General features: G+C 41.0%; 1 protein-coding gene across 2 annotated transcripts in view; it reads left to right on the forward strand.

Annotated features, from left to right (window-relative positions):
• EPB41L3 (erythrocyte membrane protein band 4.1 like 3) overlaps positions 1-13,271 on the forward strand; it is a 99,254-nt gene that overhangs the window by 63,530 nt on the left and 22,453 nt on the right. Inside the window, exons 6-12 of one of the 2 annotated variants that reach the window (XM_061996103.1) lie at positions 334-409; positions 1,811-2,029; positions 2,307-2,394; positions 5,366-5,518; positions 7,573-7,670; positions 9,753-9,928; positions 12,137-12,357. In XM_061996103.1, the coding sequence (XP_061852087.1) occupies positions 334-409; positions 1,811-2,029; positions 2,307-2,394; positions 5,366-5,518; positions 7,573-7,670; positions 9,753-9,928; positions 12,137-12,357 (1,031 nt within the window). The remainder of the gene's footprint in view (positions 1-333; positions 410-1,810; positions 2,030-2,306; positions 2,395-5,365; positions 5,519-7,572; positions 7,671-9,752; positions 9,929-12,136; positions 12,358-13,271) is intronic. The other variant, XM_061996104.1, reaches the window with a different exon arrangement.

Below are 13,271 nucleotides of genomic sequence, written 5' to 3' on the forward strand. Positions count from 1 at the left end.
ACTGGTTTTTGAAGCTTGTATAGGCTGTATTTTCAGATGGTTAATTCCAGGAAACATTGTTCTTAGTAATAGTAATAAATTACTGCTCCCTTAGGGTCCTCCCTTCTGTAGAAACATTTCTAAATAAGAAGAGAGATTTAAAATCTGATCTAATACTGTAATTGTGAGGGGGAAAAGTAGCATCTTCGGAACGATGTATGGGAGAAAGATACTGATTCTTGTTCTTATGAATTGCTTGACTGGGATATTTTTAAGTCTGCTGGTAATAAAACAACATGAGAATCTCCATTTACACTACCAGTGTAGTTTCAGTCAATCTGTGTTGTTTTCCAGGTGGTGCTTGGCAGTTTGCATTTAATGTCAAATTCTACCCTCCGGACCCTGCCCAGCTCTCTGAAGATATTACCAGGTGCTTAAAACATTGAATACCTTTCTAGAAGGGACTTAAAAGCTGCTTGTAGTAGCACTTATACTCTAATTATCCAAGAAAAGGAGTGTTTGTATTCCCATTGGCTTCCTTTCTCTTTATGAGCTTATGGAAAATATGCAGTGCTTTGGCGGAGAAGACACTGGGAACAGTGTCTGTCCTCTGAGTTAAGAACACTTTTCATATAATTTAAGCCTAAACTCCAGCTTTTCCAGTATATATTCTTTATAGTTGATTTTTGTTTTCACAAAGATGCCCAACACCCTTTTTTGCCAGTGGTAACAAGTTGTTATTGTAAGTAAAATCGTAACTGTGAAAAGAAAAAGGTGGTGTGAGAATAAGCATGCATGTACATTTTATATTTGAACAAGGTAGGCAATTGATGTGCACGGTATAGAGAATATGATGGTAATGAATGGCTGCTCACTTCTGTGCAAATCACTAAGCTCTGACATCTCCACTTTCACTCTCTGATTTTCTACTCAGATTGCAACCACAACTGAAAAAAAATTCCCCTCATCTGGTTTCCTCCTTGGTATAAGGCAGGAAGATTCTGAGCCATGATGAGTTTTGTACCATCAGCAAACCATTCCCTTCCCTGTTACACGTTTTGCAACCTGCGTATATTTTTACCCTTCCTTGCTTTGAGGATTACTTGTTGCTTTAAAGGTAACGTGAAGCCTTTGGCCTAAATCAGAGGTCCTCTGTGCTAGGCACCATGCAGAAAGACTGTGTGCCAGCAGGTCACACTTCAGCAGACATCTTCCAAAAGAAAAGATTGCTTTATTCCTCTTATTCCTCTCAAATCTCCCTGGGAACTCTGTAGCTTCACCATCAAGCTACCACTCTTCACTTTTTTTTTTTTTAATTTTTTCTTCTATCTAGTGATCCCTTGCACTGCTTATTACTGTAGTTTTTAATAGCATTTGCTGTTTAAAAGCTCAGCAGTTTACTACAGACAAACTATGTTTCTTTAACAGCTTGGAGTTCGATTACCCTTTAATGAACAGTATTTGGGGTTCTTAATTATTTTTTCTTTTTAAGGAAAAGAATTATTAGGTAACTATACATCTTAGTATATATGATAGAAACCTGGTGTGTTTAATGCATAATTCTCCATCTGGATCACTAAAAGACATAATAACCTATTTAACTAAGAGATCTCCATGCTGCTTTCTAAAGATAAATGAAGCATTGCTATCTGTAAGTTAGGCATGGATAGGCTCCTTTGGTTTCTTTTATTGTTTCCCTTGTTAACTCCTGATAAACTTAGGGCTCCAGAGTTGCCTGTAAGTTAGCAGAGGAGCCCAGGCCTCTTGCACTGGGGTGCTTGTGCAGTGCTCCTTTGAGGGAGTTGTGAGCCACCTCGGTGCTCCGTTGCAGGTACTACCTCTGCTTGCAGCTGAGAGATGACATCGTGTCAGGTCGGTTGCCCTGTTCATTCGTCACACTGGCCCTGCTGGGCTCCTACACCGTGCAGTCGGAACTCGGTGACTATGACCCCGACGAGTATGGCAGCGACTACATCAGCGAGTTCCGCTTTGCACCGAATCACACAAAAGAGCTGGAGGATAAAGTGATCGAGCTGCACAAGAGCCACAGGTAGGCGGAGGGCAGCAGGAGTTATTAAAATCGGCTGCAGTGTGCATAAAAAGAATATTTTTTGGACAAAACTCCTCTCTGTGCCTTTGCTTGGAGAAGAGCTTTGCAGCATGAAGGATTACAGGGTCTGCACCAGAGCTTTGCCTCTGGTAGGCACGTGGTTACCTAAGAGGTGTGGCAGTGCTTCTGCCAGGCTGAAAATATTTTCCAGATGCTGAATTTTATTTCAGATTCTGTTTTGTTAACGTTGATGCTAGAATTGGTTGCTTTTCCTCAGGGGAATGACACCTGCAGAGGCTGAGATGCATTTCCTGGAGAATGCCAAAAAACTATCAATGTATGGAGTAGATCTCCATCATGCCAAGGTATGTACTCTAGCTCTTTCATCAGTCATCTTTCTCCTGTTGCCTAGTACTTTGGTCTGCATGGACTCCCTGATGTAGTAAGGAAAGATGAGTCATGTAATAAGCATAAATATATATTGCAACTAACATAATGTAGCCTGTAGATACAAAGATGCTGCACATCAACCTTTCATGCTGATTAAACATCCAAATCCTTTGGGAAAATATTTAATGGACAGAGTAATGACAAAGGCTATTAGAAGCTGTCCAGAGAGTGATCAATTGTCATTTCATTCAGCAGCATTTTCCAATGTAATAAGGCCAACTGTGGTATCTTAACTAGATAGGCAGGTCATTTCTAACACTGCAGAGAACTTTCAACCAATTATTTAGCCATGCTGGAAACCTAATCAGATTGATGGTAATGGGGAGACAGCAGCTTGTCTCTCTTCTGAATGTGGTCATTGCAGTTGACTGGAAGGGCAGTAATTCTTGTGGAAACATTCTCTCATGATGAAGTAGTTTCTCTAATCATGTTCAGGTTAAGTTATGAATAAAACATGATCGTTCTTATTGTGGCTTGGGAGAGCCACCTACCAGCCTTGCATTATTGGTCTGTTTTAGGGGTTTTGGTGTTTCTTTTTCCAAATAAATAACTGCTTTTTTTTTCCTTCACATTTGTAAGGCTAATGGATTTTAGCATCTTTGTAAGTATCCTTGGCAAATGAGTGCTGAACAAAGAATCCTGAGCAATGGAGAGTGCTGTGTTTTCTGTAAAGGTCAAATTATTGTGAGCTTGTTCCTGTGCTGCAGCAGATCCTTTCAAGAACCAAGATAAATTTGCAGCTCAGATCTTGAAACCACATCCCTGGGGCATTCCATAAGAGCTGTGCATGTATGTTACTGAATTCAAGGAAATCTTTTGTCTTCTGTTAATTGCCTCCACAGAAAATGAAAAATCTGGGAATGGCTCAATGGGCATCACTCTACCAGGAGGCATGCTGCTGCCTTCCCTGTGTCTTGCAGATAGGCACAAAATCTTGAGGCACATTTGGAGCAGAGATAGTAATGGATTGGTGAATGCTGAAAAAGCTCAGTAGCTTTTTTCCAACATCCTTTGTCTGCACAAAGAAATCTGCAGAACAGCGACAAAGGGAGTTCCTGTTCTAAATACATTAGCAGGTTTTGCTGCAGAAAATGTAATACAGCATAGCATTAAGGTCCAAGTATTTTTTTCAGAATATTGGAGAAAGGCTGTGAAATTTAAGACAGGGTATCCTGAGATAGCCTTTTTGGTTTTTTCTTCGTAAAAAGTGTTAATGTTCAATTTTACTCTTCTGTTTTTCATATGGAAGGACTCAGAGCAAGAGAAGTTGGTAGACAGTATCCTTCTAAAGTGTTCTTAATTTCAAAGGCTGCAACAGTAACTGAATTGGGTCTGTCTGTGGTTTGGAAACTGAGCTGAAGGTGGGGAAAGTAGACGCTGTGTGAGAAGTAACGTTTAGTCTTAATTAGGTCTGCCAGTGAGATCTGATGGTATCAGGCTAGGGACAAGTATCTCTGGATGCCTTTTTGAAGTCACACCATGGCAGATGTCTCTATGTAAATGTCAATTCATTAAGGCTGTGCCAGTATCTTAGGTATTCAACAGATGCTGGACTCACCAGCTGCTGTTAGAACTAGTTCTCAATTATCCAACACAAGGCTATGATAAAAGATGTGTTCAAATAGACAGATTTGTCCTCTGGGCCATCACCACTCTTGATAAAGCTCCTGTTTTGTATGCAGAGCTGCAGGGATGTGCAGCTCAGCATCTCATGCCTTGGACGTTACAGCTAACAGTTTTCTATTTCATGCAACCACATAACTCCTGAAAAAAAGCCAATTTTTTTAATTCACCTTTCATTTTACACTGATAGTGTCACATTGAAAAGCAGTCTCTGACACTGACAAGAAACAGAAGCCTTGAATGGACTCCAAAATTTGTGGAGAAGTATCATCTTCCCCCGTTCCCACCTCTGCAGCAGAGCTGAGAAAGCGTATAAAAGGGAGCCCCTTGCACCTGCAGCTCTGTGCCGTATGTGAGCACGCATGCGTTTCAGGCATTCACCAGGCAGTGGGATTATTGGCAATGGCACTTTCCTTTTTTTAGAATGTCTTCACTGTATTTAGGTGTTACTCTTGCCTTAGGAAGCTGTGAAACTGGAGTCCACTGAAAAAATTAGCTTTGTCTCTTCTGCAGCAGCTGACACTAATTTTAAGCTGTGCCGTAGCCTTTTCACCATGACTAACTATGTATACCTTTGTATTCATCATAAAACGTAATCAGTTTTTTACTACATCCTAAAAGATGATTTGTCAGGAAAACCAGAGGAAAAGAAAAGAGTTCATTTAATTATCATAGGGTAACATCTTCATAGCTTCATGTTTTCAGACTTTTGTCACTTTTAGCAAACAGTGAAGATTGGTTTTAGACTATTTGAAGGCTTCTGAAGGAAAGAGAGATGTATACTTCTTTCTTAAAAATACTTACCTACAGCTATATGAGCAAACTGCAAAATAAAAATCTACCTAAAGATTCACAAGGCTTAGTCATGTTGATGACAGATCGCCAGGAGAAGTAAATTTGTATGCTATCCTACTTACTTTCAATCTGGTATTTATGCTAATAACACTCTTGTATTCTGCTAATAAAATTTTGTTACGTGGTTAATATCATTCTTTCAATAACATCTAAAATTTCCTCCCTCCTTTTGGAGCCTTTTTAAAGTATAAGGAAGCATTCACAACACTCAGTTTCTCTCACCCTGCCCAACCTTACTATTACTTACATGAATGCAGTCAATGAGTAGAGTAGCTCACAGAAACCAGGTCACTACAGCTGATGCATTAAAAAGATGTAGTTCAGATAGAAACACAGTAGACAAGAATTTATAGTGCTGTAGGATGCAAGGAGAGAAATATTCAACCAAGTGCATTGCTTGCTTTTCAGGATTCTGAAGGAGTGGAAATCATGCTAGGAGTTTGTGCAAGCGGCCTCTTAATATATCGAGACAGACTCAGAATAAATAGGTTTGCCTGGCCAAAGGTTCTGAAAATTTCCTACAAGAGGAACAACTTCTACATCAAAATCCGACCAGGGGAGGTAAGGGCATCCTGACACTGTTTCGTGAATGAACCTTTTAAAAATACCTGTGTTCTCATTGATCTGTTGGTTTGTCATGCCTTACAAGCTTTTAACATTCCTCTCCATTTATATTTTTTAATTTGTGCTGATTTTCTTGGGAAAGATTAGGTAAATACTCTATTTAAAAATACAGGTAAAATCATCTTTGCTGTTTTTTCTGTTTACAACCATGAACTGAAATAAAGAATAAACATGGCCATCTGCACATAAAAAACTCATCTAAGTACTTGGGGAATTTAAGTAACATATTGCTTGTTCACGGAGTGCTTGTTATCCATCATCGTGATGTATATTAAGTTAGCATCTATTTGTCATACCCACTAAGAGATGTAGACGAGCCGTACCAAATTGTATAGGCATATCAGACATTTGACATTTGCAGTCAAAGCAGAAATCTGGAAACTGATAAAAACAGAGTCAAGCTCCCCCCGTCATTTGATGTTTTTGGTGGCCACACACACACACACAAACACACACACACCCCCCAACGTGAGCTGTCCCAGCCCTACAGGAGCTCGCCTTCCGGCGCTGGAGAGGTGGTGCGAAATTTCATGCAGTGAGTGCCCTCTCGTGGCACAGATGAGTGCAAAGCAAGTACCTACCTCATGGGTTGAGCATGCACCTAACCCACAAGTGAGATGATAATTCTTAGGAAAAATCCCCAGAGACATACGGGATTATCACAGGCAAAAGAGTGTCTCCATTTTAGGTGCCATAACAGTAATTTGTCTGTGATAGATGAAAAACCTATATCCGTTTTACAGGGAGGAGCTGTATGGCAGGACAGAAATCACCTGGGTGAGAACTGGCATTTCTCCCTTAATGCAGTATGGCAGTTGTGAGTCTTGAGCCAATGTCTCCTGTACCAACTTCATAAGTAACCTGGAAAATCTGATGGGACCCCTCAGTGACCTCAGGGCCTGAGCCTTGAAGTCTTGAACCAAAATCCACAAACTACATCTCCTGCCTCTCAGAAGACACAGTTTTAGTAACGAGCTTCCCAGTCTTGAGTTTGATTAAAAAAAGCCCTAGTAGCCACTCATGTTCCCAACGGCTGCACTCAAGCTCTCCACCACAGAACAGCTATTGAGTGCTGCTGGTCTTGGTATGTCACGTCCTCTGACCAGGTCATAGTTCCTTACAAAAAGTAATCAATGCAGACTCTTTCCAAATGACATTTGATGATAATGTGGGCCACCATTCCATGTGTCGCTTATATTGTCTTTATTTTTTTGCTGTTTCCTGGATTGTTTCTCTCTGTCAGCTCCACGTAGGGATCCAAACTTCCTTACAAGTGTCCCTCTGCGTACCTTTCTGCAGTCCCACCAGCACTATTGCACCTACTCAGCTATTTGCGTGTAGCCATCAGCATGTTACGGCGGTTGCAGCTGGCACAGCTTTTACATCTGAAATATATAAATTAGCAGCATGACCTAGAAAGGACTCTCAGTACCCCCAGCTGACTCTCTGCAATTACCTATCTCTTCCTCATCCTCCCCAGGAGATAAATTAGCTAAAACCACTACGATTTACTAACTATAGTTCTTTCACTGTAAATCTCCTTAATCTAAGGCTGTGTGAGACCCAAGCAGTCGCTGAGGACTGTTGGTACCCTCCAGGCTATTATCAGGCTTCCCACTGTTGTTTAAACTGTTGAAGTTAAAACAACAGGCTTGAAACACTTAAATGGTGTTTTTCTCAGAAGCCTTCCAAGTCTTAACTGATCTCCTTGTTGCAATTGGATATAAAACATCGCTGTCGCAATCAAAAGACTCTTACTCATTATCTGGATTTCCCCCAAAAAACAATCCTCAAAGGTTGCCTTTGATTATGACTCACAGTTTTCTCCCCAGACAGTAGTCTGTAGAATATGTATATATGTCATTGTATACGTGAGCATCCAAGTTCACACTTGATATGAGATGATATAGATGAAGGAAATGAACCTCTGAACACTGTCTAACAATAGATGCACAGCATCAAATACATACTTTTTCTCTTTTCCTACCCAGTTTGAGCAGTTTGAAAGCACTATTGGGTTTAAATTGCCAAATCATCGTGCTGCAAAGCGCTTATGGAAAGTGTGTGTTGAGCACCATACATTTTTCAGGTATGTGTATTTCTTTTCCTAAAGGTGTGATGTAAAACACAGCAGAAAAGACCTATTCTGTCAGCAGAGACAAAACCTTTCAAATCAAATTTTCTTTTTGAACACGTGGTATCTTTGAGACAACAAGGAAAGGTTATTGCTGCTTCAGAATTTGAAGTGTTCCACCCAAATTATTCATGTTATTTCAGATAGATGCTGAATGTTTAAAACCACCATATGGTCCCAATTAATCATTTTGCTTTATCTGTGCCATAATAATATAAGCTGCTGTAGTTAAAGAAGCAAAGGGCTCTACTGCACTTCTGCAGATAAGCTGGTACAGCAAGAACAACTCATGTGGAAAGTTACTGGGAGATGTGGTAAGAGATAAAAAAAAAATATTTAATTACACACAAAACTACAGACAGTAGTCCATGGTGTATTTTTTGGTAACCCACAATACACAATTCATAGCTGTCATTTTTATGTTACTGAGAAGTTTTACAGCTGTGTCTTTCACATCTAATAAGACCTTAGGAGAGTTTTGGGGCAATGGAATAAATACTGTAACTGGATTGTTCTGATAACAGTCAGCAGAGAAATACTTAACAGTATTTCTCTACTGACACCGTCTCCTATAACATCCTCATCAGAAAGCTCAGGCAGCATGGGTTGGATGAGTGGACAGTGAGGTGGATCGAGAGCTGGCTGAATGACAGAGCCCAGAGGGTGGTGATCAGTGGCACGGAATCGAGTTGGAGGCCTGTGGCCAGTGGAGTTCCACAGGGATCGGTTCTGGGGCCAGTCTTGTTCAACATCTTCATCAACGACCTGGATGAGGGGGCAGAGTGTACCCTCAGCAAGTTCCCTGATGACACCAATCTGGGAGGACTGGCTGATTCCCCAGAAGGCTGTGCTGCCATTCAGTGGGATCTCGACCAGCTTGAGAGCTGGGCAGAGAGGAACCTCATGAGGTTCAACGAGGACAAGTGCAGAGTCCTGCTGCTGGGAAGGAATAACCCCATGCACCAGTACAGGCTGCGGGTTGACCTGCTGGAGAGCAGCTCTGCTGAGAGAGATCTGGTAGTCCTGGTTGATAATAAACTTACCATGAGCCAGCAATGTGCCCTCATGTCCAAGAAGGCCAATGGCATCCTGGGATGCATCAAGAAGAGTGTGGCCAGCAGGTCAAGGGAGGTTCTTCTCCCCCTCTACTCTGCCCTGGTGAGGCCTCATCTGGAGTCCCGTGTCCAGTTCTGGGCTCCTCAGCTCAAGAGGGACAGGGAACTTCTGGCTTGGACTAGGCGATCTTTATAGGTCCCTTCCAACCGCATCCATTCCATGATTCCATGATCTATGAACAGTGGAAGCTCAAAAGGGTGAGATTTTTAGCGACATTAAAAGGCATCCAGTGCTTAAAAACCACTGTCAAATCTGTTTGGGAGGACTAAAGATTTTTTCTTGTTTCCTAAAACTATTGGTTTAGGCTGTCTGTACATTCATATGAAATGGCAGTCTTAGCAACAAAAGATCTAAAAAGAAACTGAGTATGTATGTTTTGTGTGTTTTCTGATTTTTAATTTGGCACCTGTCTAAAGCGTAAACTCCATAGCAGGAGAAAGGCTTCTTCATCAAAGTCCCGTGGCCAAAATACAGAGAGTAGGAAGGCTCTAACCTGAAAATACCTGCGTTCCTGTGAATGAATGCTGTCCAGCATTCACTGGAAATTTGTTCTGACACTGTCCTCAGCATAGCAGTATGTTAAATTTGAAGGATATCTCTGTTTCAGCCCAGATCAGAGTCTGTGATACAAAGAACACCTCATTTTTAGTTTGGTGATTAGAAAATAAGAAATCTGGTTTTCCAGCAGGAAGGGACTGAGTGAGTCTTGTTTGGAAGAACCCAGCTCTTCAAAGGCATTAGCTAAGCAGCTTTGTTGGACTGTATGAGGAGCATCCTTTAATTCCCTTTTAGCCACAGACCCATGAGGCACAGCTTATGATGGAGAGTGATACCCAACAGTCATCTTCTCTCCTCTGCAGAAGTAGCAGACTGATTTTTGGAGGAGGGAGAGTAATTGGCGCACTGCTTGGTGTGTTTTAGGCTCCTGCTGCCAGAAGCACCTCCAAAGAAGTTCCTCACGCTTGGCTCCAAGTTTCGCTACAGCGGCAGGACACAGGCCCAAACAAGAAGAGCCAGCGCCCTCATAGACCGTCCTGCACCTTACTTTGAGCGGTCCTCTAGTAAACGTTACACGATGTCTCGCAGCTTAGATGGGGGTAAGGTCCTCTCAGTTGACTTTGTCAAAAGCTGTCGTCATGGCAGTCACTGCTTTAGATGAGGTGTAAACCTCTTGTCAGCTCATCTTGAACTTCGGCTGAGTGGAGGCTGTGAGTACATGCACGTTCATTGCAGTGGTAGGGGAGGATGCAGAGAAATGCTGTGCTAAACATACTACTTCAGCATTTGCTTGGAGAGGAGGTCCTTGGGAGCCCTCTCTTCATGGAACCTCTCTCTTTGGCCTCACACCTGCAAAGTATTTCCTTGCTTTGGGGAAGGACTGGGCAGCTGGACCTGCCAGCCTGGGCCTGCCTACTTGAGCGAGTCAGGCTTCAGTGCTTTTTCAGAGCTTGCATGAGTAACACTATGGGGTTTGGTTTAATTTGGCTTTTTTTTTCCTATGTAAGCTTTTCATTTAAGTACACATAATGGTTCATAAATGAATTATGTTCCTTGATTGAGCACTAACACTTGCTTACAATGATCTTGCGTCCCAGCAGAATGAGCACTGACAGGCCTTTTCCATACATTACTTTTGAGGGCGTGAGATGGAGAGTTGGATATGCAGGTTAATAGTGCGTCCTTCTTCCTCCTCTCTTTCTTCATGGTTTGTGGAGGTCACAGTTCTGCTGTTCCCTTAGATTAAACCACTGTGTGATTCAGAATTTCAGCTACTTCATCAACTGTTACTGTTGTCAGCTGTTGAGTAAAAAGAGTTTGTAGTTTATTTTCGTAGGAAAAAAAAAGAATAAATTCAGAATTGCTATAGTGTAAAAAGAAAAAGGGAAGTTCTCCTGCAGCATATCACAAACTGATCGCAAGGACTGTAGCTGATGGTAGGAAGGGGAAGAAGCTTTGATTTTAAAGTACAAGTGATAAGCTTTCTTTTTCACCCCTAAAGGTGCTGCTTGTCATTAATTGTTTTGGAATCTTCTAATTCTGATGTGCTTCTTACCCGTTACCAAGCAACTGTTGACCTGATTGCTGTGCATGTGTCTCAAAGCAGAAACGATCCTTCTATGTTATTTTGTTTGTAACATCTAAACAAGATGTCTCCCCCTACTCCCTTTGCTTTCTGCCTCCTTAGCTCATTCCCAAGAGGCATGATATCTGAAACACATTTCCCCAGTATTTGTTAGATTCTACAAGGTTTTATGACCTTAATTTGCATAAGAGAATATGGAAAAGATGTTTACTAATTAATGCTTATGATTTAATATTTACAAATTCTATGAAATATCTAAAGGGTGGGTGTCAGGAGGTTGGGACATCCCTTTCTTCTGTAGTAGCTAGCAACAGGACAAGGGGTAATGGGATGAAGCTAGAACACAAAAAGTTCCACTTAAACATAAGAAAAAACTATTTCACTGTGAGGGTGATGGAGCCCTGGCACAGGCTGCCCAGAGGGGTTGTGGAGTCTCCTTCCTTGGAGGTCTTCAAGACCCGCCTGGACATGTTCCTATGCGACCTGATCTAGGTGAACCTGCTTCTGCAGGGGGATTGGACTAGATGATCTCTAAAGATCCCTTCCAACCCCTACCATTCTAGCATTCTATGTTTAAGCTTGATGGCATCCTGAAATAGTCTGGTTTGGTCTGCTGAATCAAGTGCCATCACTTCCCAGCTTTTTTTAGAATAATGAGCTCACTTAACTGGCAGACTTTAATACTCAATAATATGAAGATCCCATTTCTTGATTCTCAGATATTTTGCCTGTGTTACGTCAATATTGTTGTTTCCTGTAACTCACCACATTCCATAGCATGCATTTCATCTGAATTATTCTGACAGATCTGAGGAAAAAAAAAATCTTTTCCACCCCCATGGCTGATGTCATAGCTGATTCTCCTTATGTTTCCTGCCTGGTTACTGTGGCAACGCATCCATCTCTTTTTTTGATGTTTTACTACAGTAGCACTGTTAATGCCTTGCTAATATTTAACAACTGTGTAATACACACATTAGCTACAGTAATGTGTGTATACACTTCTATAATTATGTTTATGCATATAAAAGCTACCAGCTTTATTTCAAGTAAACAGGTTTTTTTTTTCTAAATGTATGCACATGCTTCCTTTTTCCTGAAACATGACATAGTTGTGTTTTCAGCAGTGTCTCAAATGTTTTACTAACCCAGCTTTTTAATTTTATGCAGCTTCTCAGCAAAAGCTATTTCAGACTTTCCCTCTTTAAATATTTGCTTTTAGCATCAGTGAATGAAAACCATGAAATGTACATGAAGGATTCTGTGTCTGCTGCAGAGGTTGGTACTGGCCAGTACGCCACAACAAAGGGCATCTCTCAGACCAACTTGATAACCACTGTGACTCCAGAGAAAAAGGCAGAAGAGGAGAAAGATGACGAAGAGGGCAAAAAGAAGAGAGCAGAGGAAATCACCCCAGTCTCAGCAACACGCCATGACACCAAGGTAGAGTTTTGAGGTTTTTGTATTAAACCAACCTGCCTAGAAATGTGGAGTTATTAGTGGGAGAAGGAAAGACATACCTAGCTCTGTGAAAGGAAACTAGAATATGCATGGTAGCATGTACGTGTATATACATGTCTTAAATCGATATTTTCACAGTCCTTCCACATTTTATATGATGTTGTAGAAGTTAGTTCCTGCCTCAAACTGGTTCTAGAAATGTGTTTAACAGTCAACAGAGTGTTTTTTACATAACATTCAAGATCTCTTTAGGAAATACCCGAAAACAGCCTGGCAGTGCACATTTTGCTCCTTCGGTTTTCAGTCGTATTTTGACTTCAGTATGGGCATCATGATTTGAATTTTTTTGGCAAGGCAACAAAATAGTTCTGTGGTTTTCTATGTAGCTCTGTGCTTTCAACTACTGTATTTTTCTCATGTACTTCTCGTAACGCTCCATTTCCTTGCATGTATTTCAATTAGCATTTTTCCCTAATAACTTTAGGGTGTTAATATACTATTCCAAACTTTCTTTTGGCTTACAAAAGCATTTGCTTTCCTCATTTGAAGTTTTGCATTGAAGAAAACTGTTTTTGTTGATGATTGTCTGCTCAGTGATTCATCACATAAATTCAGTTCATCTGTCACTGTCTCCAGTCCCACCACCACTGCATACACATACGCACACGACTGTTCGTTACATCTACTGGGTTATTACGGTGAGATAAATCAAACAGGGTTGCAGAGAAAATACTGAATTTCAGGGCTTGACAGTTAAGAGAAATCAGGTGAATCAGAAAAGACTGGTTGTGAAATGTCCTCTGTTTCTTTTACATCGAGAAGAAGACAACAATATATGAACTATAAATCTAGGATATCAATTCAAAAAGTGTACTATGGAATGTACTTGCTAAACA

This window comes from Colius striatus, chromosome 4 (genome assembly GCF_028858725.1).
Source record: "Colius striatus isolate bColStr4 chromosome 4, bColStr4.1.hap1, whole genome shotgun sequence".
Classification (NCBI taxonomy): Eukaryota; Metazoa; Chordata; class Aves; order Coliiformes; family Coliidae; genus Colius; species Colius striatus.